Here is a 24,693-nt window from a genome sequence, read left to right as displayed (position 1 = left end):
TGGAAATACTCTCCCTCTTTAACTTCAAAACAAATAAGACATGCATCTACATACAGCTAAAGAATATGGAACAACTCATGCCCTAAAACACAAGTCCCACACTCCAAACTACATTTCTCTGATCAGACATTCACAGTTCTCAGACCCAATCTATGGGAATCTCTCCCATCCGAATTTAAAGACTCATCCTCTTATATTCCAAGCTCCAGTCTACTCTAAAGTCACATTTGGTTAATTAAGTAGAATGTACCTGTCAGGTCACAACAAAGTCTGCTTTAACTCTTCTGCACTCTAACAAAACCACTAAGATGCTTTGCTCCTGTTCACATCTCTAATTTATTTTACTCTAATTTCTCAAATATTTTGAAACTTTTGTAGATGTTGTAAATCAATACATTGAATTTACTATGTATCTAATGCATTATTGACACTTATGTGTTGCTGTGCTCTTAATTAATTCTCAACTCATTATACTGTCTGGATCACTTAATTTGCTGGATGTGCAAAGGAGGTAAACATTATATACAAGTTCCTAAACAATGACATGCACATGCCTGAGCAGGAATGGGGATTAAAACTATGGCAATGCCTTCCATTTGCATTCTGTTAGCAGTACTGGTAAGTCAATAATGTGTTAAGGATCCAAACTCATCAGAATCACACTTTGAAAGGACATGACAAACACGCAACTCTTACACGTAGCATAAGTTATGGTCACTAGGAAATATGACTGAACTTAGATCCATGTACTAGCCATGTCATTGAAAAGTTCATGTGAGTTAGCTGTGCAAACATCCCACAGATAAGATGAGGATGAGATGAAAATCTCTACCAAAATAAGAAATATCCCAACAATGTGAATGCATATTGACCATATGCATATATTCACATTAAAAAACAATGGAATACAGTTATGCTATGCTTTTAGACATTCCATAAACAATGCTAAGACAATGAGTTACTCACAAAAATGTTAGAAGTAACTTTGCCCTGATGAAAGTAGTTATACCCACATCTTCCTTTTCATCCTCATAGCTGTCCTTTCTTTCCCCATATCACAACTGTAATGTGTAACAAAATATAACATAAGTCTGATAGCTTAAGTGTAATGCAGTATAACAGGCCTTTGCTTTCTAGTTCATTGTTTATGTGGTGCAAAATTTTAATGATGTGAATATTCCATTGTATTGCAACTGTGCGTGGTGTTCAAATCCTGTGAATGTGTTCTTAACCTCAAATTGTGATAATGTATACTGATTTTTTGTTTGGAAGCTTCCAAATAAACATGACAATTCTCTATAATTTATTTTATCAATGTCAGCTTAATGTACAATACAACATTTGACATTGCACATTGATGCTGGTCAACAATGCCCATTAGTATCCACCCTATGGAAAAACTCAAAGAATAATAACACATACACAAGACTTAGCCATTGGTCATGCAAATACGAATACTGTCACTGTGCTTCACGTAGCATATCTGACATTTTTAAAAGTCAGAAAAAGTATACCTTCCCTGCCCGTACTCATTTACAGTGCAATAGGTGTAGGATCAGACATCACATAAGCCATGGAATAATTTTATTTTATTTTGTGATCTTTTCAGTTTTACATTATGATGTAGCCAAGTGGTAAGCAAATGCCTTCTGGGAAAAAAAATAAGTGTTTATCATCAAAACCTTGTGTGTCTGATTGTTAACATTTTATGAGTATATATCACATTACTGTACTAATACTTTGTTCAGATGTGCTCTGTCATTCTTACACACCCAGCCTGCTACCAGTTTATGTAACTGCCTCCAGATAACCATGATATAGGTGACTTACATTATTATGTCTATAAACCCATGATTAATATGAAAGCACTTAAATATGTACAATTGGAATACAGCAAAATGTGTAGTTGCAACAAGGACAGGTGTTGTGGTCAGAAAAAATACACTGATGCATATCAACAGAGGAATCTTAATTAACAATGTGTAAGTTTAAGCTCAGATTGTTAACCCTTCTAGTCTCCCAGTTATTAAGATAATGCTGATTTAAAAATGCATACGTTTGGATACTACACCTGATAATGTGACATATATGTCTCCTAGACTGGCCACCTCACTAATAATGTTACCACATGTCCATGCACATGCTGTAGAAGAAAACTTTTATTTGCAAAGAAAATAGAGAACATAAGTGCAAAGTACACATGTACTTTACTGTGTAAAGCAAATCAAACAACCTTGAAAACATATAGTCACACGGCTTCAGTGTCATATCTGGATAATAGTCATGTGTAAATATTTCTTAAATATGTTTGTGTTCACATCCCCTCATGTGCAGTCTATATAGTCCTGTCCCCTATATTTGCCTTCCTCTAAAATAATAGTAAAGTAATGATGTCAGTTAAAATACAAACACATCACACTCGTGCTCAACGGTCTTATAAAATACAGCTGCCAATTCTGTGGTCCTTATTTGTGCACCAGTTGGCAAAGAGCAACATTGCTGTTTAGTGATGACTATAGAGAATGACTCTTATCCTATGGTAATAACTTAAAAAATAATTATGCATGCACTAAGATTTTGCTATCAGCCTTGCTATCAGCTTCATACCTGAGCTTGGCATTGACTAGGCACAGTGGCTCAGACTACCATCCCTCCACAGGTGGCAGTGACATACTCACAGCAGGGGCACTCAGCAGTTTTGGCCACAACCTGCCAATGTTGTCTGTATACCTCGTGCACTATGTGTATCACCTGCATCTGTCACTGGGGCCAGTGCAGTGGTACCCACCAGGTGTAGTGCCAATGGTGGTGGCAATTATGCCACTCAACAGTAGCTGGCAGGGCTAGTGGAGGAGATAATGGAGAGGGCCTCAGTACCCTAGTCAGCTGTACGGAGAGTATTCTGTGGCAAATTGCTGCTCCGTCCAGCACTGCCTGTGGTTTTGGGGCAGTAGACAGTTGTGACAGTAATGAAGGGGTTCACACTGGACAGGGATGTGCCTTCAAAAACATATACCATTCCCCCCATGGTTTGTATAAGTTATTCTGTGGTATCAATAGCCACTGCAGACATCAAGAGATTGAGTTAGGCAGGGAGGTAATGAACTCCAGCAGTCTGTACCTTGTATGAATGTGTAAACAATTTATCTGTTTACAGGCAGGTATGGCTTGCTTAATAGATCCACTTTCACAGGTAGAGGGATTGGATCCCCTGGGTGTTTTACTCCTGTTTAAGGGAGGCCATGTGCATTTGAACCCAATGTTCAGGTTATCCCTTTAATTGTGTTCCTTCTGACAACTGTACTATGACTTCTGTGGCATCAGTAACTAGCGTACAGCTCTAGAGAATGTGGGTTATATGAGCAGGTGTTCGACTCCAGCAGTGTGTACTTTGTATGAGTGTGTAAAGCAGCAGTCAGTTACAGGTGGGTATAGCTTACTCAACAGATGAGATGAGAGATATTTTATTGTTTTTAATGAGTGGTAGATTTTTGTACTCTGTTGTAAGCAAGCACAGTTTCACAGTGTATGTATTTTTGTATCTTCTGTTGCTTGACTGTTAGCACAAAGCAACATCAGACTTAAATATTGGGTAATAGTAATTTTCATTTCATGCTCCAATGCAAAAATTGATGAGAATTTACCTTAGGACGTTTAGCTCTGCTGACCATCTTGCAATGAAGTTTAGAGAGAATGCATGGAGGAAAGCAATTGTAATATGAGCATGTGTAAACATTTATTATGTCAACTATCATGTCTTTCATAGTCCGCTGTATTCATGCCGTGATGCTCAAATTGTCTGCAGGGTATTTAGACGGCTTGGGGTCCAGTGTTTACTGTTTTCTGTTGCACAGTGCTCACTTATTTTGTCAGTTTTCTTAATGTTGTCACACTCCCTTCAAATGTGCAATTTCTCATGACACTTGCAGAAAATAGTTCTGTGGTGTTAGTAGCTAATACATATTATATGACATTGATTTAAGTAGGCAGAAGTTTATCTGTCATACGTTGTAGCAGTATATGAAACAATTGTTGATAGGCAGTAATAACTTAATGCATGGACATCTTGTGATAAATTCTACTTGGTTATGACACTTTCATGGAGGGTGTTGTTTGCTCCCCTAGGTGTTGCACTCACTTTTACCGTTGCCATATTCATTCAAACACAAACTATTGATAACCTTCCTCCGTATGTGTGACTTCTAACAAAACCTGCATAACGTTTTTGTAATATCATTAGCTAATGCTCAACTCAAGGGAACGATGTTAGGCAGGAAGGGTTCAAACCTATGCTTATCTCCTTTGGGGAAAATTGACAATTGTCATGTTTATATGGTAATGCCATATAAGCAAAAAACTGTGGTAGTGTGGTTTGTCCATCTGACAGATTCCATGCCTTGTTGACATGCATTGACTCACACATTGGTTGATAGCTTTTACTCTCCACTTGTGGCTATAAAACCCGTGTAGTGCTGCTTGATTTTTTGTGCATAGCTGGCATCCGAGCAGTGCCACTTATTTGGGTTTGAGGGAACTGATCTAGTTCTCATAATAAACACCCTACTCCTTAAAGCCTAGCACTTGCTCACTAAAGCAATTATATAAGTCAACACTAAAAATTAAAAGCACTACACCCTCACAAACCCTTGAGTAGTAACTGTTTCCAATGGCCCTTTTTTCAATTATAAAGGAATTCCCAATACTATTCTAGCATGTCCAAAGGTCAGTTATCAATCTCTCTCCGGTCCAGCTGGTGAACACACATAAACACACAAAACATACTTGAGACTAAATAAAAATCTGCCTAAGCAGCAGAGACCTCCAAAGCAGACACCCAAGCAACTACCCCCCCAAAAAAAACACGGCACACACATAGCTCACAAGCCAGTGTGCCCGACAGTCACCAGCCCTTAAGGCTAAACCCGGGCAGCCGACAAGGAGAACAAGCGCGGTGAGGTGGCTAAGGATCCGGCGCCAGGATCCACACATAACACAAGCACTCAGGTCACTCCAAGGCAAGTACAAAATATGACTCGGTCATTGTCCATGGTGTGAATGATGTGAGACATACCCCCTGGACTACATGAAAAAGAGATAGAGAGAGCTCTCTGAGGCATGTAGGCCGGTATGTATGACTAACCCTGAGTAGCATCTTACCCTCACCAAGAATGATGCCACAGTATGAAGACAAGATATATCATTTTCAACAATTGGCTTAATTGGTGTCATTCATCAAAGGGATCCAATGCCTGTCAGCCTGATATATGCTCGACGAGCCATGATGCGCTGTTGCTAGGGGCGCTGCATCTGTCACCGCTGGGCTTTTGGATATTGGCAAAGGCTCTTGCTACCCCATAGTGCCTTTTCAATGCCAGAAAACCTCAAGATGCATGCATTACCTAAACTCTCCTTAGCATGGAGAACATCGATATCTGTGCAGTAACAGAAACCTGGTTCAAGGCTCATACATTTTTTTCGCCCCAAAACTTGGACCGAACCACAAAAAGGAGAGGGAGTATCAATATTCATCAAAGATACCCACACCTCCAGGTTGGTGGCACAGCACGAAGCATCAGAGACTATCCATGTGCAACTAACAGTGGGTAAACTGCCTTCGGTTTACTGCCTTCCGGTTTATAGCCTGCTACAGACCACCCACCATTATATTGGTGACTTTCAACTACCCAACCATAGACTGGGAGCATTACTCTAGCTCAAACACCCTAGCCCAAAGGTTCACCTGATCATCACCAACATGCCAGACCAGAAGTGTATCCCTCACTGGTAAGATCAGACCATAAACTAATCTCACTGGATATTCACATCCTGACCCCACCCCATGCCCAGAAAACCACAGTGAAAACCTACTTCTAAAGCAAATTTCACAGGCCTGTGGATAATAACGCCCAGACCACAAAATCCTTTATAAGCGCATTCTATAAGACCCAATCCTCCAAATGAGACGCCCTGTCTGGTGGACCCCAGCCATAAACAAGCCAGCTTCGAGAAAAAATTGCACAGGATGACATCAAATGATGCTCAGTAAAGAGCTACTCTCCAAAGCAAGAAACACAGCATCAATGGGACCAGACAGTGTCCCGGGCTGCGCCCTACATGAACTCCAAGAAGAGCTAAACCCAAACCTAAAACTACTGTTCAATCTCAGCCTTACTACAGGATATGTACCCAAAGAGTGGCGTACAGCAAAAGTGGTCCGGACCTTATAAATAAAGATATTGGGAAACCTGGTTGATTTCTTTGAAACAGTCACCAAGGCCATTGACAGCCTACCTGGACCTCGAAAAGCCTTCATTATAATACCCCACTTGGGCATTATAGATAAGCTCACCAGCTTATATGTCACTAGATGGGTTGCAAACTGGCTCAAGGACAGAACCCACATGGTTAGAATAGCTGAAACCAGTTACAAGTGGCGCCCCACAAGGCTCAGTCTTGGGACCTACAGGCCAACATGGAAGGACTGTGGCTGACCAAGTTCGCAGATGACTGCAAACTGGGCTCATAATAGACTCTCCAGCCAACACAAGCATCCTCAGCCATGGGCTCAAGCTAAACGCCAAAAGTGTATAGTCATCCCCTTTGGCAAAAAAAGTGCACACAAATTACCACATAGGTGGTAATCCATTAAGTACAGAAGAAGTAATTAGGTCATTTGACAACCATTGGCCAAAGTGGTTAGAAAAGATCAGGGAGGTCATCGTGCCTCTTTACTCATCCCTCATCAGGCCCATAATTGAGTACAATGCCCTTTTGGGATGACCCCAAAGTAGTACACCACCAGGAATCAGATCAAGGATCAAAGATGATGTATGCTGTGTTAAAGAAACTCCAGCTCTACTCATGGGCATGCAGCCTGCTGCTCAGAGGCGATCTCTGCCCTGTGAGATAAAGCCATGTCAGAAAAAAATCCCCACGAGCTTCTGGCGCTCGAGGGACTTAAACCACATGCTGGAGGACAGATTCATAACCCAGAGGACAGATTCACGATGAGTGGATGGAGATCGTAGGGTTTACCCTGGGTATCACTTCTGTGTCACTGTTAGACAGAGGCACAGTATACTAACTCGAAAAAAGGGCATAGCAAAATTAATTTAAAATGGGTGAAAAAGCCATACACACTCTGGCTAGGCTTATAAATGCCCTAGGGCAGATAGCCTAGTATGAACCTATGAACCTATGAACCTATGAACTTGTGTCACATATATTTACCTGGTGCTTTCTACATTGTGCAGTATTATTTCTAAATGTACATGTGTATGTATATGCACACCTTTTCTGAACACCTGTTGTTGTGGCATATTACAGTCATGTACATGAACGTCCATTGTCAGTGTCACAGTTAATGATTTCAAAACCTCATAATTGCACTTTGTTTGCCTGATATCATGTTGTCTATTTCCCTGAAATGTATTAGGCAGCCACCTCTTTCTTCCATATATTATTAGCATACCTTGCTAATATCCTCTCCAGGTGAATGTATCCTTGTTCATCACCAGGTATGTGCATGTTGTTTGCCTAATAGCAAATTTTCTGTACCCTGTAGGTGCACTATTCCATTTAACACTGCTCCCAGTTCTTTTGTAACATGCCACTATTCCAGTGGTCTGGACCATACCAGTGGCATTGGTGGGGGTTCAGTGTCATCCTTATTTTTTTCTCTTTTAGTGCTGTGATGTGTTACATTCCCCACAAAGTTAGCTAATATGTCATGATTCTGCCCAATATGTGTATTACATTGGCATTGTCAATATAATTTGCGAGGCTTCTAATGCCACATTTACAATGACCAGTTGAGGGGTGTGTATTATTTTTGGCTATGTAAGTGATTCATGTATATCTGCCGTGGGTGAATCATGACAGCTTCACTGGCTACCATCATTGTGGCCTTTGTATGGCATATTTTTCATGTGGTAGGTCTGGCTTTCTTTCCCTTGAGATCTGCTACTTGCTGTCTTTTTAGCAAGCAGCCTGCACATGTGAAAAATTTCATTTTTTTTTTGACCTCTTGCATTATGATGTCTGCAGTGTGTCATATTAACATAATAATGTGGATATACTGATGTATGGACTGCAGTGCTGCACTGACTCACTTCAGGACCAAGCATCTGTCATTTCTATCCCACCTTTATGGTATATTATGGTTGCATGGATCACACTCCATGGTTGTTGTTGTTAGGTATGTATGTGTTGTTGCATCACAATACTGGTTTCCTAACATATCCCAAATGTCCCCTCTACATATTTCTCACCTATCCTGAGTTGCACCACATACCCACTTATTGTGTCACAGCTGCATGATGTTCCTCCTGACACTTGTGGGTGTCTGGCACATCATTGGATTGCAGTCAATAACGACATATCTTTTTGTGATTCAACTTCCTACCCTTCAGAGCATGCATGCCACTGCCACAGCTGTTATTCTATCCATTTTAACAATACATAGGAGCGCCATTTACAAGCTGTTCCTAATTCTGTGCCTTTGTCCCCATATTTTTGTGTCTGTCTGCAATCGTTGCATTGAGAGGTTGAAAGGTGTGCCCCATACCTCTCCGCCCATACCTCTCCACTGTACAAATTTTTGCAGTTTGTCCATATTTTTGCCTCAAATATTTGGTCTGTTCCTCATAATATCTGTGGTTCTCTGGCATATCACAGAGGATTGAGGTCAATAAATAATAACATATATTTGAGTTTCAGACTTCATTCAGAAAATGCATGATAACACAAATCCTGTTATTCTAGCAGGTTTCTGAGTTTATAATGGCAGTATTTAAAATTTGTCCCCAGTTTTGGACCTTTGTTCCCCCATTATTTTAGGCTTTGTCCAGATTTCTTGCATTAAGAGGTTGAGAGGTATGGTGTGCCTATCTATATTCAAAATGTTTTTACATGGCCATATTGTCCTATACATTTTAATGCTGAACAGTTCCATGACGGCTTGTTTATGCAAATGACATGGCAAGTCATGTTCAACATTTCCATGATTTCAGTAAATGAATCCTATACCATCCTCCATTGTCTGTTGCTAGGCTTTCCCCTACTCATATTTTCTTGTTTTGTTCTGATGCTGCTGATTGCATCCTAATTACAGACCTGTGCATGAGCACTGACTTCGAATTATGTGGTTTGTCATACGCACTCATTTGTTTGCATCATGTTTATAGATTTGGTTGTGCAGTTGCTTACCACAATGCAGATATGAGCCTGTGCTCTGGGCTTAAGTGAGAGGCTCCTCATCATCATATGCACCTTGGCTTCATGCATATTACATTAGCAATGCTGTTCATCATGCAAACACGGTCACTTGTGTTAGCCTGGACACAGCATGGACACAAAGTTCAAGAATTCCAAGGACTGTGACAACATACCATTAGTTTCTCATTTGATGCTAACAGCCTTAAGTATTTAATTCAAAGTGATATTTATTATCACATTTTTAAGGATTAGCCAGAATAATCAGTAAGTGGTAAGACATGCAGTTAAAGCCAATAAAACACCTATCTTTCAGAAATCTTCCCTCACCATCTTGTCTTCGTGTTTCTTTCAATAACAGTTACTTCTGCTTGGATATTCATGCCATTCTGTCTCGTGCAATTCATGCTTCCAAGCTAAATGTAATCTGTTCTTATCTATCTCTGCCTAGACATGTACTGTACGTGTCATTGCTTACATTTTCAGCTGCTTACCAATGTTAGCTAAATTGATTGATTGCCCACATCAGGGTGTATTACCAAAGTTTGTAGCTTTTACTTGTTGCTCAGTTGTAGCATTGCTTACTATTTGTCTTTTTTCTTTGTCACTGTAATTGCTTAGTGTGCCATTCTTCATTTTGTTGTTGCTGTATTTAATTATCCTCACATAAAATGTTTTCTGTATGTCCTGAGCACTGCCTATTATATGCCTTTGTTTATTGTTTGTATTTGCACTTGAATTTTTTTAACTGCAGCAAACATTACATAATGTGGAATGTCTGTTCCGATGGCCTTCACTAAATACAGCCCATGTCTATTTAGACATGCCTTGTTAACAAAATAAAGTAAATAAATTTAGCATCTTGGGTAAAACAGTTACTATTTGCTATTTTAAGAGTATTTTGGTTAAATTGCTTTAAAGCAGCAGTATTCTAAGATATTTCCAGAATGTTAGGAACCTGGCAAAGTTGGTATCCCCCTTTAAAGAATGACCTGTGGCAATGTAAACTGTATAATCCATTCATACACCTGTATTTTATTTATTTAACTACAAATGGTATTTCTAGCACATTTTCTAAGGAGTGAGTAAGTTACAGTAAGCATCGATCTATGCTTTCTAAGAAATATCTTTCAGTAAATATGTGAAATGTGTAAATATATTCTTCAGTGAATGCACAGGAAAAAAAGAAAAAAGTTAAGGAAAGAATTCTACTGTTACAGGGTTGGCAGAAATAAGTTAATTTCAAAATATTGTTGTGGATCACTTGCTGTAATATATTAGCCAATTAACTTTCAAAACAGTGTAGCATACTGACAGAAATATTCACCTCTTATATGATCAAATTTAAAATAAATTAATGAAATTTCTTAGGAAACTATTCATCAGTAATAATTAACAGTACAAGTACATGCTGCTTCCATAGACTCAGACTTATCATTCAATATTTTTATTTTACTTTTGTTCTTTTACAGATTCTTTCAATGGGAATGATGACAGAATATTACCATTACTTTTTCACAACACTGGTAAGGCACCTTTTTCTTTCTTAGTTAACTAGCTCAGATATGAAAGTTATCTACTGTGACAGCTTTAATCTCCATAGTTTCTTTGTGTGAGTTGGTTTGCCTAAGATAGAGACTGTAGATTGGATATTATTCTTCCAGTGTTTAGAAGTCCATACTGTACACGCATGGATACATTATCGAGTTGCAGACAACATTTAAGATTAGTCTATAGGAGGCATTGGTGTATATAGGTTCATAGGTGTGTACTAGGCTAATGGCCCTGGAGCCTTTAGAAGCCTAGCCCAAAAAATTTTCCCTGACACCATGCTACCCGATGTTAGTTCACAGTGCCTCTATCCATTAGGGCAACCGGAGTAATCCCTGAGATGAACTTTCTGTTACCCATCCACTTGTCAAGATTTCTCTTGAAGATGGCCAGCAATGTGCTCTGCTTGACATGAATGGGAAGCTTATTCCAGAGTATGGCCAATCTTTAGGTGATGAACCTGTCCCTCCAGCATGTTCTGTTGATTGTGGTAGTGAGGTTGTGGTCTATGGAGCTTTTGGTGTAGGGGGACTGGGATTTCTTTGTGTGTAACATTTCAAGTAGGACTGGGTCAGACATGGCTTTGTAAATCAAGTAGAGATCACCTCTGAGTAGAAGATAAGTGACTGATAACAGCTGAAGTTTCTTGAGTCTGTCATGTAGGACATGTATTTAAGGCCTAGAATCATTTTTGTGAGGTACTTTTGTGGCCTCTCACAAAGTAATACAACTTACTTACTATCAAATTGTTTGATACAGTGTATCACTTTTTTCTCTCAATAATGTTAAATGGAATTGCATGGGTCTATACTAATTTCTAAGAAAGGTCCCTGTGCAAGTAATTGGAAACAAAAGGAAAATCCAGCCTTCCATTTCATCCCTGTATGTCTTGTCCATTTGAAGAACCCTGTTAACTGCAGATTTTATTTTATTTTTTTTCCTAGTTACTTTGTTGGTCATATGTGCCTTTTAAATAGCATTAGTGGAAAGCTGGTTGCTTTAAGTGGCTTTTTAAGAAGCAGAGAATTCAAGTAGAGTTATAGGTGATCGATCCCAGGCCTGCAAGCTGATGATTATTACTAGTTTATTGCTATGTGCATGTATAAGAATATGTATGTTAGTATGATTGCTGAGGTTTGGTAAATGGCATTAGAATGTAATTCTGCAAATGACCAAAAAGAGATACCACACATACCAGCATATATTGAAAACCATTTTTTTGTAAAATTATTGTTGATTAGTAACAGGTCAAGAAATAATTATTCACATAATTTGGAGGAATTCTTCTCGGCTGGAGCGCCTTCTGTGTGGAGTCTGCATGTCCTCCCCGCAGTTGAGTGGCGTTCAAAAGACCTGCGTAAATGGGCGTGCCTTCATTGAAGGTTGGGCATCAAGCTGGCACCTCGACACCATAAAAATCTACTGCCAACCTGAGTTCCGCTGTGGCGACCCCTAACCGGGAAAAGCCAAAAGAAGAACAACTATGTTTTTCAGAGAAATTTTTGTGACAGTGCACTTTTGGCATCACTGTGGGTAGAGAACCTTTGTGATATCTGCCATTCAGCAACATTTCTTAATTGGTTAAGGCAAAGAAATGAAAAAATTTTTGCTGCCATACTGATAGCTGGTGGTAAAAAAAGAAATGCTGGTAGAGGAACACAGGTACTAAACAGGAAACTTTGAATCCACTGCATGTCTTTTATGATTTAAACAAGTTTGAACTGAAATGTGCCGTGCAATACAACCACTAAACCAGAGCTGAAGATAGCATTATTAAAAGTGGAAAAGCTTAAACAAAAACTGGTTAACCTTTGAGACCTGTTTGTGTGAAGAATATTGACATATGTGCTACAAAAGAAGCCTGACTTCATGTTTTTAATTCTATCCTACACATTCCTGGGTCTACCTCCTGTCATTGCTGTTGGTGAGACAGAACAGGAGGAGACCAAATAAAACCTTGGGTTATAGGAGACAATTTAGAATTAAAGCTCTAATATACAAATTTGTAGAGTGTGTGACAATGTGAGTTATTGCCATCTGTGCCTGGGAGAATATGGCATGTGCCAGCATGGTCGGCTAGAGTTTTGTGGATAGTTTTGTGTCATTTGGCTATCACACTGAATTGCACGGATGCTTGTGTTAAAAATATATCAATAGTGTTATTATAACTGATTAAATGTTTATGTTTAAACAAAGAATTCTGGAAGGGAGGAGTAGAGGTTTTTGAAATTGTTCTATAGATTTTTGATACTGCAACAATTCTTAGCAAAGCTCAGAGTGTGTATTATATCAGATTCAGGTGATCAAATTTGATGTCATTCTATAACCAGCACTAAGAGGATGGAACTCTCACAGCAGTTTGTTTTGTTTTTGTTTTCTTTGGAACCTGATATAAAAGTCTTAACAGTCAGCTGAGTTAGTTCAGTTTTCAGTTCAGTTAGTTGGAAGCTTATCACCTTGTCTTGTGGAAATAGGCATTTCTGCATATGATCTTGCTTTGCAGTATTAATTAAGTTAGCTAGGGAACAATTATTCTTTAGACAGTCAGGAAATACAGTGAGATTAAAGTATTGTTTTTCTGCATCTGTGTGAATCTGTCCAACTGTGTTATTTTTATTTCTCCTTTGATTGAAACTCTGGTGTTTATTAGTATTCTCACGTTTTCTATTTTATTATTTAATTATTAAATATTTTTATACCTTTCATTGTGGCTGGTCTTTTAGACAATACTTTTAACATCTTGAGAGTACTTGTGCTTATTTTAGTGATTCCTTGGCTGCTCCAAAATGCCTTACTGCTTTGGTTGCACTCTACCATTTACAATAGTATTGATTTTAGTCAGTATAATTGGATGCTCTTGTAAGACCCTGCGAGTAGTTGACTGGTGGCAGCGTGGTTACATTATAGTCTGGACAGAAGCGGTACAGCTATTAAATTTGTACCAGCCTTTCCCAGGAGTGTGCGTGTGTGTGTGTGTGTGTGTGTGTGTGTGTGTGTGTGTGTGTGTGTGTGTAAAATCAAATACCTAGGTATGGGTGTGTCAGCTACTTGGAACTGGGACACAGTGCTCCAAAGTGAGTCTTGTTTGAGATCTGGAGGGACATAGAGTCCAGTCCCGGGTCTGAAGCGTATTGCCTGTGTCCTCTGGGGAGACATTGTGCTTGATGCAGAGACCTGCATCTTAAAATACTGTGTAAATTAATTTCTGTTCTTAGTGATATCTCTCACTGGTGTCAGTAGTGAGCATTGATTACTGTCCCAGGGTGGAGAGGCCATCACAGTGTGCACTTACACATTTAACATCTTTAAGCATTGTTGAAAACTATCAATGTGATCAGCAGATTATCAAGACTTCAGCACTAGTCTACTACAAGTTAAAGAGAGAGTGAGTGCAATAATAGGTTAGTTATGAGAAGCTTCAGACATCCAAATAACTGCTGGTATAATAACACTCCCATTTATTACTAGATTTTAAAAATCAAAGTAGCTTCTGAACATCATTCATATTATGTCAGGGTATAGCAAATATGCTAGCCATTATACTGACAGATTTTTCATCTAAATGTCCCATGTTCAATGTTACTTTGATTATAACACTACTACTATATTTAGTCTAAAAACTGAAACATACAAACTCTGAAATGGCAATTACAGTGAAACAAATAACTTTCTCTGAAAAAATATTTGGAAAAAAGTACTTACTGACCCACATTTTACTGTTCAAGATGCTTTTAGGATTTCAGTGATATCATTGTCTGCTGCATCCAGAAATGTTTACCTAGGAGGTATAAATATATGAAAAATAAACTTTGGTGGAAATACAAAAATCAAGGTACTTTATAACTGGAAGAAGACAAACTATAGCATATTAAAACCGCCTTAATCTGGGAATCATAACAAAATTTTACCAAAGCACAGAAGAATTACTAAATTTATTAAATCAGACAGATACAACTATAAAACAGAACTAGCATAAAAACACAAAGGTAATAAAACATATGATGTACTGATGTTAGAAAATGAAAGGGAAAATGATGACATCCTGTATGCTTTCAATAAATGCTGTAATACCTGGTCCTCTGTCAGTTAAAGACACATTCTGTGTTAACTTCAGAAAACACTGGGGCACAAGTTCAACACCTTTGTCATTTAGGAATTGTCTTCCTAACATTATTATTATTATTATTATTATTATTATTATTATTATTAAGTATGGTGTTAAATGTAAAGAATACTAGCTATGTTGATTAGCTCACCTGAGCTTTATCCTACACATTATAAGACAAAATCTGTTCTACCAACTATTTATTTTTATAAACAATTTCTTTATAAACAGGCATGTTTTAGACATTTAATGCAAGGCTGTAGCATTAAATAAATACAAGAAAGGTGCTACATCAGATCGTCAATCAGCCCTCTCATCATTCTATATAAATGTATGGAGTGGGAAAAAATGCTTATCTTGAAAGATGCTTGCAGCCTTCCACTCTTAGATACAGAGAAGCATTGATTTTTAAAAGAAAAATAATGTACTCAACACATGACATAAGCCTTTGATGAAGTTAGAGCTGCACATCGGGGACTAACTGGGCATGCAGCTGTGGCCATCAAAAAGTCATGTGTTACAGTCCACCACTAGGATATTAGAGATAAAGTAATTCAAATAGCAAATTCCAGTCATAGTGTTTTACAATATGCAGTCAAAAGAATACATGTAATTTCCTATTATGTGTTTCTGGAGGAGTAGCTTATCATTTTAGGCTTATGTATGTCTCATTGATGCCTTCTCTCTTGGTATTCTTTTTGAAAATAAAATGCTGTAGTAGGTTTTACTGAAGCGTGTTGAATAGTATATGCTGCCGATGTGATTTTGAAAAGTTTTCCCCTTTTCTCCACTGTGGTTATACTGCGGAATCAGTATGTCATGACAAGATGGTAAGGATGAGACTGGATATCTTGTGTACCCAGGACACAGGGAGGAAAGGCAGTGCAGCAAAGCCACTTGTTTTGGGACCTAGGGTCAACTACTGAGGAGGACAGACTAATAATGGCATAGAAATTGTGGTGAGGGATGTCTTCAGAATTAGTGACAGGCTTATGGTAATCAGACTGTAGTATATCGATAGGAAATGTCCCACGTAAGGCTTGTGATGGCGTGGAAAAGTGTACATTCAGGCAGAAGTTGCAGGAGTCAGGACTTACTAGATAAAGAAAGGCAACATGAATGGGGGATCTGAATAATCATATTGTAACAGACAAAATAGTATATGAGGACTTCCTGAGTACACATTGGTGAGGCATTCTAGACGTCTCTATGGCAAATGGCAAAGTCATCCCTAGAGAAACAATCTCCCATAAACCATTGGTATCCACAGCCATTTACAAGTAGTGGTCAGAAAAGGCTCTAAATCAACAGAGAAGCTGAAGTCCTGGAAGCTGACTAGAGTGAAAGCACAAGTTAAAGTTAAAGGAACTGTTCAGTGCTGTAGCACCACAGGAAGTAATCGAAGTAAGTGGAGTCAAAGAAGAATGACAGAATGTTAAAACAATGTGTTTGAAGACAACAGAAGAGATATGCTGCTGAGCCAGGTGTAGAAATAAGGTGCATAAGAAAACCTGGCAGTAATTCCAGAAATCCAGGAAGTTATAAAAAGAAAGGATGTGTGCAGGAAAAAGTGAGAGCTAGAAAAGATGGACCAGGCTGTGAAGGAATATTGGTTGGTTAACAAAGAGACTAAGAGAGCAGTGACAATAGCGTAGAACAAGACATCAGAGGCACTCTACCAATTTATGGAAAGTGACTCAGCAGATTGCACAAAGAAAATCAATCAAGTGGCAAGACAAAGGCAGAAAGATGAAGATGCATATTTTCCAGTTGTCTAGGATATCCTGTATTATTTTGGTGGCCTTTCAGATGCTTCATGCAGCCATCAGTCATCACAAAGGATAATGAGGGGGAAAGCAGGAGCCTCAAATGTTCAATTTCTCCAAATCTTTTGGGTTTCTTTTACCATGACAGGAATGGACCCACTCCTAAGTCAAAGTACGATTAAACTTCATAAAATTAGTATTGTTTCAATCTTTGATGTCAGCCAAAAGTGCTCTTTGCAGCACCTGCAATGTGCCCAGTAATGACTCCTCCTACAAGTCATATGGAGTTACATATATTGGTAGCAAATCTAAATACGATTGTAGATTCCTTTTTATAAGACCCGTTGCTACTACTACTATTGGAACTGTCTCAGATGAGGTCACTGTAGATATGATCAAAATGTTGGGTTATTTGGGAATAAATGGCTCCAGAGGCTTTTCATACAGGGCGGAGAGAAATGAATATCCTAGACAACTGGAAAATATGCATTCTATAGTGAGTGTACAGCAACAAAAGGGAGATTCACCAATGTGGGTGATAAAGAGGTATCAGTCTTCTATCACACTGCATGAAAGAGCAGATGACTGATGCATCAGCAGGTATAGTATTCGAAAAAAGATGGGAGGTGAGCAGTTTATATTCAGATCAGAATGCGGCACAAGTGACAAAATGCCTGCAGCAAGAGAGATAGCGCAAAATAAGCTAGAAATGAAGAAAGAGTCTAAGTAGGCATTATTGAACTTGGCGAAAGCATATATCAAGAGCTCGATAAAGTTGATTTGGGCAGTTCTGTAATTGTTCAAAATCCCAAAAACATTGACATAATTAGTGCAAGCAATGTAAAGGGACTCAATGAGACAAACACAAACAGTGTTCAGACTTACTTATGGGTTTCCAGTGGGAGTGGGTGTGGATCAGCATTCAGCCCTGAGACTAGTTTTGTTCATACAGATGATGGACTACATTATAAAACATGTTTGAGGAGACAGATCGATAAAGCTGCTGTATGCAGACAATGTAACATTACAAGCATACTCTGAACAGGAACTTTAGCAAATGATAGGATATGTCTCAGGCAAACACTGTGTAAAATTCTGGACACAGGACAGTTTACTGAAGTACACCACTTACTACTAGTCACTTAACTAATTCCTGACATTATTCCTCTCACCACAACCATTTGTTTCCTACTATGCAACCAGGCAGCAATCCAATTGTTCAGTATCAGTCTTACCACCAGCCCACCACCATTTTTCCTAAAGTCAAAGTAAACTTTATTGTCATTTAGAACTACACACGTGTAGATAAACAAAACTTCATGTATCAGCTCAATTCTTGAGATTACAATGGAAAGTGAAACAACACATACAAGTAGAGAAATAAGCATAACTAAAAAATACAATACTATTCCCAATGCATGCGAGAAAGAGCAGAGACATTTACAAACACTAATATACAAAAAAAATACCCTTCCCTGAGTCAGATTTACTACCCTATTTAAAGTTAAACAAAACAACTTTTGAAATGCCTAAGTTATTTGTCTAATATTGCACTTGAGTGAGTTAAATAATACTGACAATGGATATAATAAATAAGTATTGCACTTGGAATATATGTAAGTATATATTGCACATATAAATAAAAATTGTCTTATGTGTCCAGACCCCTGGGACTAGTGCCTGAGTTCAGAAGTCTAATCACTGTAGGGTAGAAACTGTTACTGAATCTTGTAGTCCTGCAGCAGATGCTGTGATATCTCATGCCCGATGCCAGATGCTTAAACAGTCCATGCGCAGCATGTGTGTTGTCCTGTATTATTTTGGTGGCCTTTCAAATGCTTCATGCAGAATAAAGATGTTGTATTGATGGAAGACTGGAACCTGTTACCTTCTCTGTAACCCTCAGCACTCTTTGTAGCACCTTCTTTTCTGTAACTGTGCAGCTTCCAAACCACACTGTGAAGTTGCAGGTGAGGATGCTCTCTACTGCACCTCTATAGAAAGTGGAGAGAATACGAGGAAGAAGCTTAGCTTTTTTCAGCCTTCTTAAAGAGTGGAGGCACTGGTGTGCTTTCTGACCAGTTGGCTGATGTTTGCCGACCACAAGAGATCCTCTGATATGTGTAAACCCAGGATTTCATACCCTTAACCCTCTTCACACTCCTGCTACCCTTAATTCCCTCCTAGCAACCTGCTGTTAGAGACCAAGTCGAAGGTTTTCCTGAAGTCCAGCTAGAACTACCCTGTCAAGTTCACTTATAACCTGCTCATAAAATTGGATCAGTATTGACTGACAGCTCCTTTTGGCAATGAACCTATGTTGGATACTGTCCTAGCAATTGTTGACATCTAGAAGTGCTACCAGGCTTCACCTCAGGATTCTACATCTGCTGTTGAGCCAAGACCTGTAGTTCCTCAGACTTTTTTTGCCCTCCATCCAGGGTACTGGAATCACAGCTTTCCAATGCTCTGGCACTTCAGCAGTAGGGAGTGGTCTAATAAAAACCTCTGCCTTGGTGACTGCAAGACACTAGCCAGATTTCTGAAGACTGAGGGAGACATCTTGCTAGTTCTTGTGTTTTTTTTTTTTTTTTTTTTGTTATGGGCAACCACGTCCCTTTTAATCTTCTCTGTCCCACTCTCCTATTGTCTGTCCACTGGTATTCCCACTCCACTCTCCACAGTTATGAAGGTCTCTTCTTCTTGCACAGTGACAGTGCTTGTTCTCTAGTCATCTGGGCTAGGCCTTTCTCTCTACACTGCTATGAGTACCCTCAAGAGGCATTACTCCCCTAACTAACTCAGCATCTTTATTCTTACTTTATTTTGTGACTAAAGCAAAGTATCCCTGACTTGTTCAGTGGTATACAGGAAGGGAGCCCTGACTGTGACTCAGCTGAATTGATGTTCCATTAATGGCTTTGATGTTGAAGAAGTCAAGCAGGATGGATGGGAATGAACAGCCTATGTCAGCTCACCCATCCAGGGGGTGTACTAGGGCTTCTGGCAATAGCTGAGACATGCCTATTAGATGTAAGGGCATAGCTCCCTAGCTGCAGGTACCAGTTCAGTGATTAAGAGGTAAGAGCAAATCTGTCAGCTTATACAGTAATGCTTGTAATGTCATATTCACTTTGACCAGTTACAGATTCCCTGATTCCCTTCTTATGCATGGAAAAATAAAAAAACTCCACATCCCTTGGCCACAAGCATGATGGACCTCAACAGCTGTGATCTTTCTTAAATGGAGGAATAGCTGTCTTAGGGGAATAAACTGCATGGTTGCTGTTTCCCTGGAGAAGGGAATGCCAATCTGCAGTGTGTGGTGAAACTCCTACCTAGGCAAATAAGGGAGAGGAGAGTGCCAGTAATCCTTAAAGTTGCTCTTTTCCTGGAGAGGGAAGGGCCAACAGCAGGGTCATATTAGGGTTCAACTGGACCCCTTCCCATATGATGAGGGAGTAAGAAAGGAAAAATGAGCTAGTAAATGAATGAATGAACATCAGTGGCAGTGGGTGGGGACCAATAAAATACCCTGTCACCAGCCTGCCATGGTCCTTTTTACTTTTAACAGTCAAGGGAAAACAATCACAAAGAAAATAATGTAACTATTCTTTAGATAAATTTACTTTTTTAACTGGGCAGAATCAAGAAAATGTTACCACCATTCATAAAGTCGGAAACAGTGTGCAGTTCTTGATTCTAATAGCTCAAGAGCAACAATTTAGTTGCAACTGTTATTAAGCAGAATGCTTGTCAAAAGGGAGATAACTTGAAATGACATCCTTGTGTATCAGTTTAATTCACAGGTAACAAAAATACACTTTATTGATTCATTATGTCCGTGGTTTTCAGCACAATGAATTAATGAGAGCACAGTCTTATCATGTGCTCTTTTAGGAGTCCACCTGGCCATCAGTGTTGAATAAGAAGTTCATGGTGGTGTTAGAACAGTGAAAGGATGCTGATGATTGAAATATCTATTGAACTGTTTGGTGTCCAGGCATCTCAAAGTGCTGCCTCATGAGATGAAAGTGTGAAAAGAGACAGAAAATCCTTTTCCAGTGATCAGTCTTATTGTCATTTACATTGGATGTGTTCTATCTGTGAAGAAAGTGAAGATCTTACTGCATTGTAAAATGTTGCAAACATACACTGTGGAGTCTAGTAATAATTCTACTTATTCATGAGAATGATGAAAGAGTATACAGCAAAGTTTCTGGCATATGAAGAGTGACCTGATAAGTACCTATATCTATATAACTGATGGTGGAACTGTGAAAGATGTCAGTCCTGACAGAAATGAAGGATATCCAGTCTGGTAAGAGAGGAATGAATGGATTAAACTGTATCTCAATGAAAATGTTTCTGTTTGCTCTGAAAAAGAATGTTAATAATTCCTGATGTAAAAATAACGAAGACAGAAGATAGTCTGCTGATTCGCTTCCTGTAAGAAAAAAAAAATCTCTGAGTTGTTAGTTGACTTAGCATGCCAAACAGAAATTTAGCAAAAAATTAGCGGTAGCATAATATTCCAGATGTAGAACTCTAAAACCTCCCCTAGCAGTATCTTGAAGTTAAGCTAACTACTGATCTATGTAGTACACCTATCCAAATACATTTTCTCCCTACATTTTTTTACTTTTATTGTAGTACTGAGATGTGTGAAAACTAAGTAATGAATAAAAAAAAATAGCTTCATGTAGTCATTTCATACCTTAACCTAGCTCTATTAAATGCTACTAACACAGTTCATCTAGAAATATTTTTTGTTTTAGGTCAAGTTCATAGTTTTGAAGAAATCAGTATTTTAGTTATAGAGCCAAAGTCTATACTTCTCTTCTGTGGTAGAACTCTTCTGAAACTTGATCTGGTATACTCTAATATTAGAAGCTTTTTTAAGATTTTGGGAATTGGTCGAATAAGGTTCTTGAGATGACAGTAGTGAAAAGAAACCCATATGTGTAAGCAAAACAACTGAATTTGTTTAAACCAATACTAACAAGACTAATAAATCTTGTTATATTAATTTTAGCACTTCAGAAATAAAAGAAGCAGCACAAGAGAAAGGCAGCATCCATTTCTAACCCCTGCCTTTTCAAGCACACTGAGTTGAATTCTTGCACTACAAACATCTCACTATGGCCTTTTGATGGATTTTATAATGCAAAATCGAGAAATGATTGCTAGGAAATAATTCTGGAAATTCACAAGTGACCTAAATAAACATGTTACATTCAAATTATCGACACAGATTAAAATAAGATTTTTGCACAGGGGCAATCCATCCACAAACCTCTTACCTGTATATAGTATATACTAATTCCAAGATTGTCCAACAGTGGGAAATAAGACACTCGTAAAACAGTGCACTGCAGTTTCACACAGACAGTAAATTTAAGCAATTTACAATCTGTCAATTAAATTAGATTCAACTGGTTCTGAAAGAGAGGAATAATTTGCAATGCGTTGCTGCTCGCCTATTATCTTAACATTTCTTCAGCTGTTGATTACGGTCTAAATAATTTAATTCTGACAAGTGTGAAGAGGTCAGTGCAAACCTCACGTTTTAATTACAATTAACTTTGGGAAGAAGGTAGCAAACTTGTGGCAGAAGCAACTGGTTGGTCCCAACTTTAATAATGCTGACTAGCTATCCATCATGACTAAGAAACTAGACATATGCAGAAGCAAGATATAGCCATAATATTGGGGGGTGGGTCATTGTACTATCACATCCACTATACATTTCTGAAGTCCACAAATTGTGGAATACATGTAAATATACATGAATCATTGTATAGACAGTCAAGCATTTTTTTCAAAATGAAATGACGATTCTGAGAAATCATACCACCAGTAGCACATCTCTGGCAGTATGTGTAAATAAAACAGGAATTTATCTCATTTTATGTAAGCTTTAGGGTTAATAATATATAGTGAAAAGGATGAGAGGGTAGTGGTCCCACAGTATCCCTTATTGCATTTTATTAGCTCGGTTTCTTACAGAAAGTGATGTAAAGTGTAAGATGGCAAAATGCATTCACCGAGTCACACTGTTAGGTGTGTATAATTAAATGATGCGGTGTTACTGACAATAGTTTCGAAGAATGTTGTATTGGAGAGTACTGAGGGATCCCTACGTTTTTCCTACTATTTACTAAGAACCCTTTTAGATTAACTCAGAAGAAAATCTATTGAAATGATAAATACTTAGCTTTTGAAGAAATAAAGTAATTATTTGTCACTAGTCTGGTTATAACAATCATTGTTCTCTGGTCTCAATTAACAATGAATTGCTCCATTTGATGGTTAGACAGTCATGAAAGTGGAATTGAAGAACAGAAGGAAAAGCCTGTTTAACATACATACATTCTGAATATGAAACATATTTATTGTAAAACTAATCAGAAAACAATGCAAACAGTAACAACATATTCTGACTAGATTTTGTTGGTTTTGTTAATGACAATTGTGAAGGCTAGCCTGTGTTATTTATTATCCTTATTTCTATCTTGTATAAGAATTATATGCCTCCAGAAGAAAGTACCAGAAGTAGTCTATTGTCTGTACAGGACTGGAGATGTGTGCCATGGAATCCATTTCATGGTATAGACTGGCTTGTATGGCATAACATAAAATGACTGAAAATACATTTTTGGTACAGTATCCATTAACTGTGGGCCTCTCCCTTATTGTGAACATATGTAAACGGTGAGAAAAAATGAAGAGCCAGTTGTTCAGATCTGTGGTAATTTCTTAAGCGGGCATTGATCATTCAGATTTAACTATACATAGGATATAACATGGCCTTTTCTTAACTCACTTTCAAACTCACTCCTGTTAATTTTTTATGCTTTTGTTGTCCAAAACAATGTCGATATAATTTTCACCAGTTCATATGGAAGGAAACCATAATTACAGTAATAGAATTTAATGGCTCTCGTCAGAGATGAGCTTTAAATTAAACTTCTTTTAAATCTTCTGTCACAAGCACAGAGTGACCGGCCCAAAATCAATTAACACTGTATTAAGCTTGAATGTTGATGAAGTACTTGAATTTCTGTAGCAGGCATTCTGTAATGATCAGTGTGTGAATCCATTGCAATATTTATAATGTAGTTATGCATGTGCTAACTAATTTTTGGACAAGTAGTACTTGACTAAAACCCTATGACTTCTGTTAAGGATTTATGAAAGCAATAATATTAAATCCGTTTTCTGCATTCCACTTTTAAATCATTTAAATAGCTTGCAGGGTGCCTCCATTCTGGAGTTTATTATGTAAGCACATCCTTAGCTGGCCTTGTTTTTATGCTTAATTATTGTAGCTTCATTTTACATTCTGCTATGTGTGTGTGTGTGTGTGTGTGTGTGTGTGTGTGTGTGTGTGTGTGTGTGTGTGTCTGTGTGTGTGTGTGTGTATCTATAGCTGTATTTATATATAATTTATATATCTATATCTGTCTATATATATATATATATATATATATATATATATATATATATATATATATAGGTACACTTCACATAATCGAATTACTGAAATCTCGAATTTCATATGGTCGAGACCATATGATCGAGATTTCAGTAAATCGAATATGTGTAGTGTTGAAAAATAAAAGTTTACTTACCTTAATACATTGCGTACACACAGAGGCAAGGATTCTTGTACGTTCTGTGTGTACGTAATGTTTTATTTTTTTGTGTGGTGTTGACAGGAAATGAGAAATCTCCCGTTTTGCGCTTCCGCATACAGCGCAAGACGGGAGATTTCCCATTTCCCCACTGTAGCGCGATCTTGGAGTTGGTATATTTAAGTAGGAGGGTGTGGGGGGCACAGGGGGGGTGAAGCCCCCCTGCAAAAGCGAAGTTTGTCTTTTTTTTTTTTTTTTCGTTTCATTTCAGAAGTTCGAGTTTACAAAACTCAATGTTTTGGTTTCGGTTATTTGAAGTTCGAGATTTTGTAAATTCGAGCTTCTGAAGTGAATCCATATATATATATATATATATATATATATATATATATATATATGTGTGTGTATATAAAATATGTAT

The 24,693-nt window shown here is 38.1% G+C and overlaps 1 protein-coding gene across 3 annotated transcripts in view; it reads left to right on the top strand.

Moving 5' to 3' along the window:
- The window catches only part of GRIK1 (glutamate ionotropic receptor kainate type subunit 1), a 1,940,968-nt gene that overhangs the window by 484,240 nt on the left and 1,432,035 nt on the right, over positions 1–24,693 (top strand). For all 3 annotated transcript variants that reach the window (XM_044072744.1, XM_044072745.1, XM_044072743.1), the window contains exon 4: positions 10,686–10,739. In XM_044072744.1, the coding sequence (XP_043928679.1) occupies positions 10,686–10,739 (54 nt within the window). The remainder of the gene's footprint in view (positions 1–10,685; positions 10,740–24,693) is intronic.

The sequence above is a fragment of the Protopterus annectens genome, chromosome 5.part0 (genome assembly GCF_019279795.1).
Source record: "Protopterus annectens isolate FY-2018-M chromosome 5.part0, PAN1.0, whole genome shotgun sequence".
NCBI classification, from domain to species: domain Eukaryota; kingdom Metazoa; phylum Chordata; order Ceratodontiformes; family Protopteridae; genus Protopterus; species Protopterus annectens.
The sequence above is the reverse complement of the archived record's forward strand: the minus strand, read 5'-3'. Positions and strand labels throughout refer to the sequence as shown.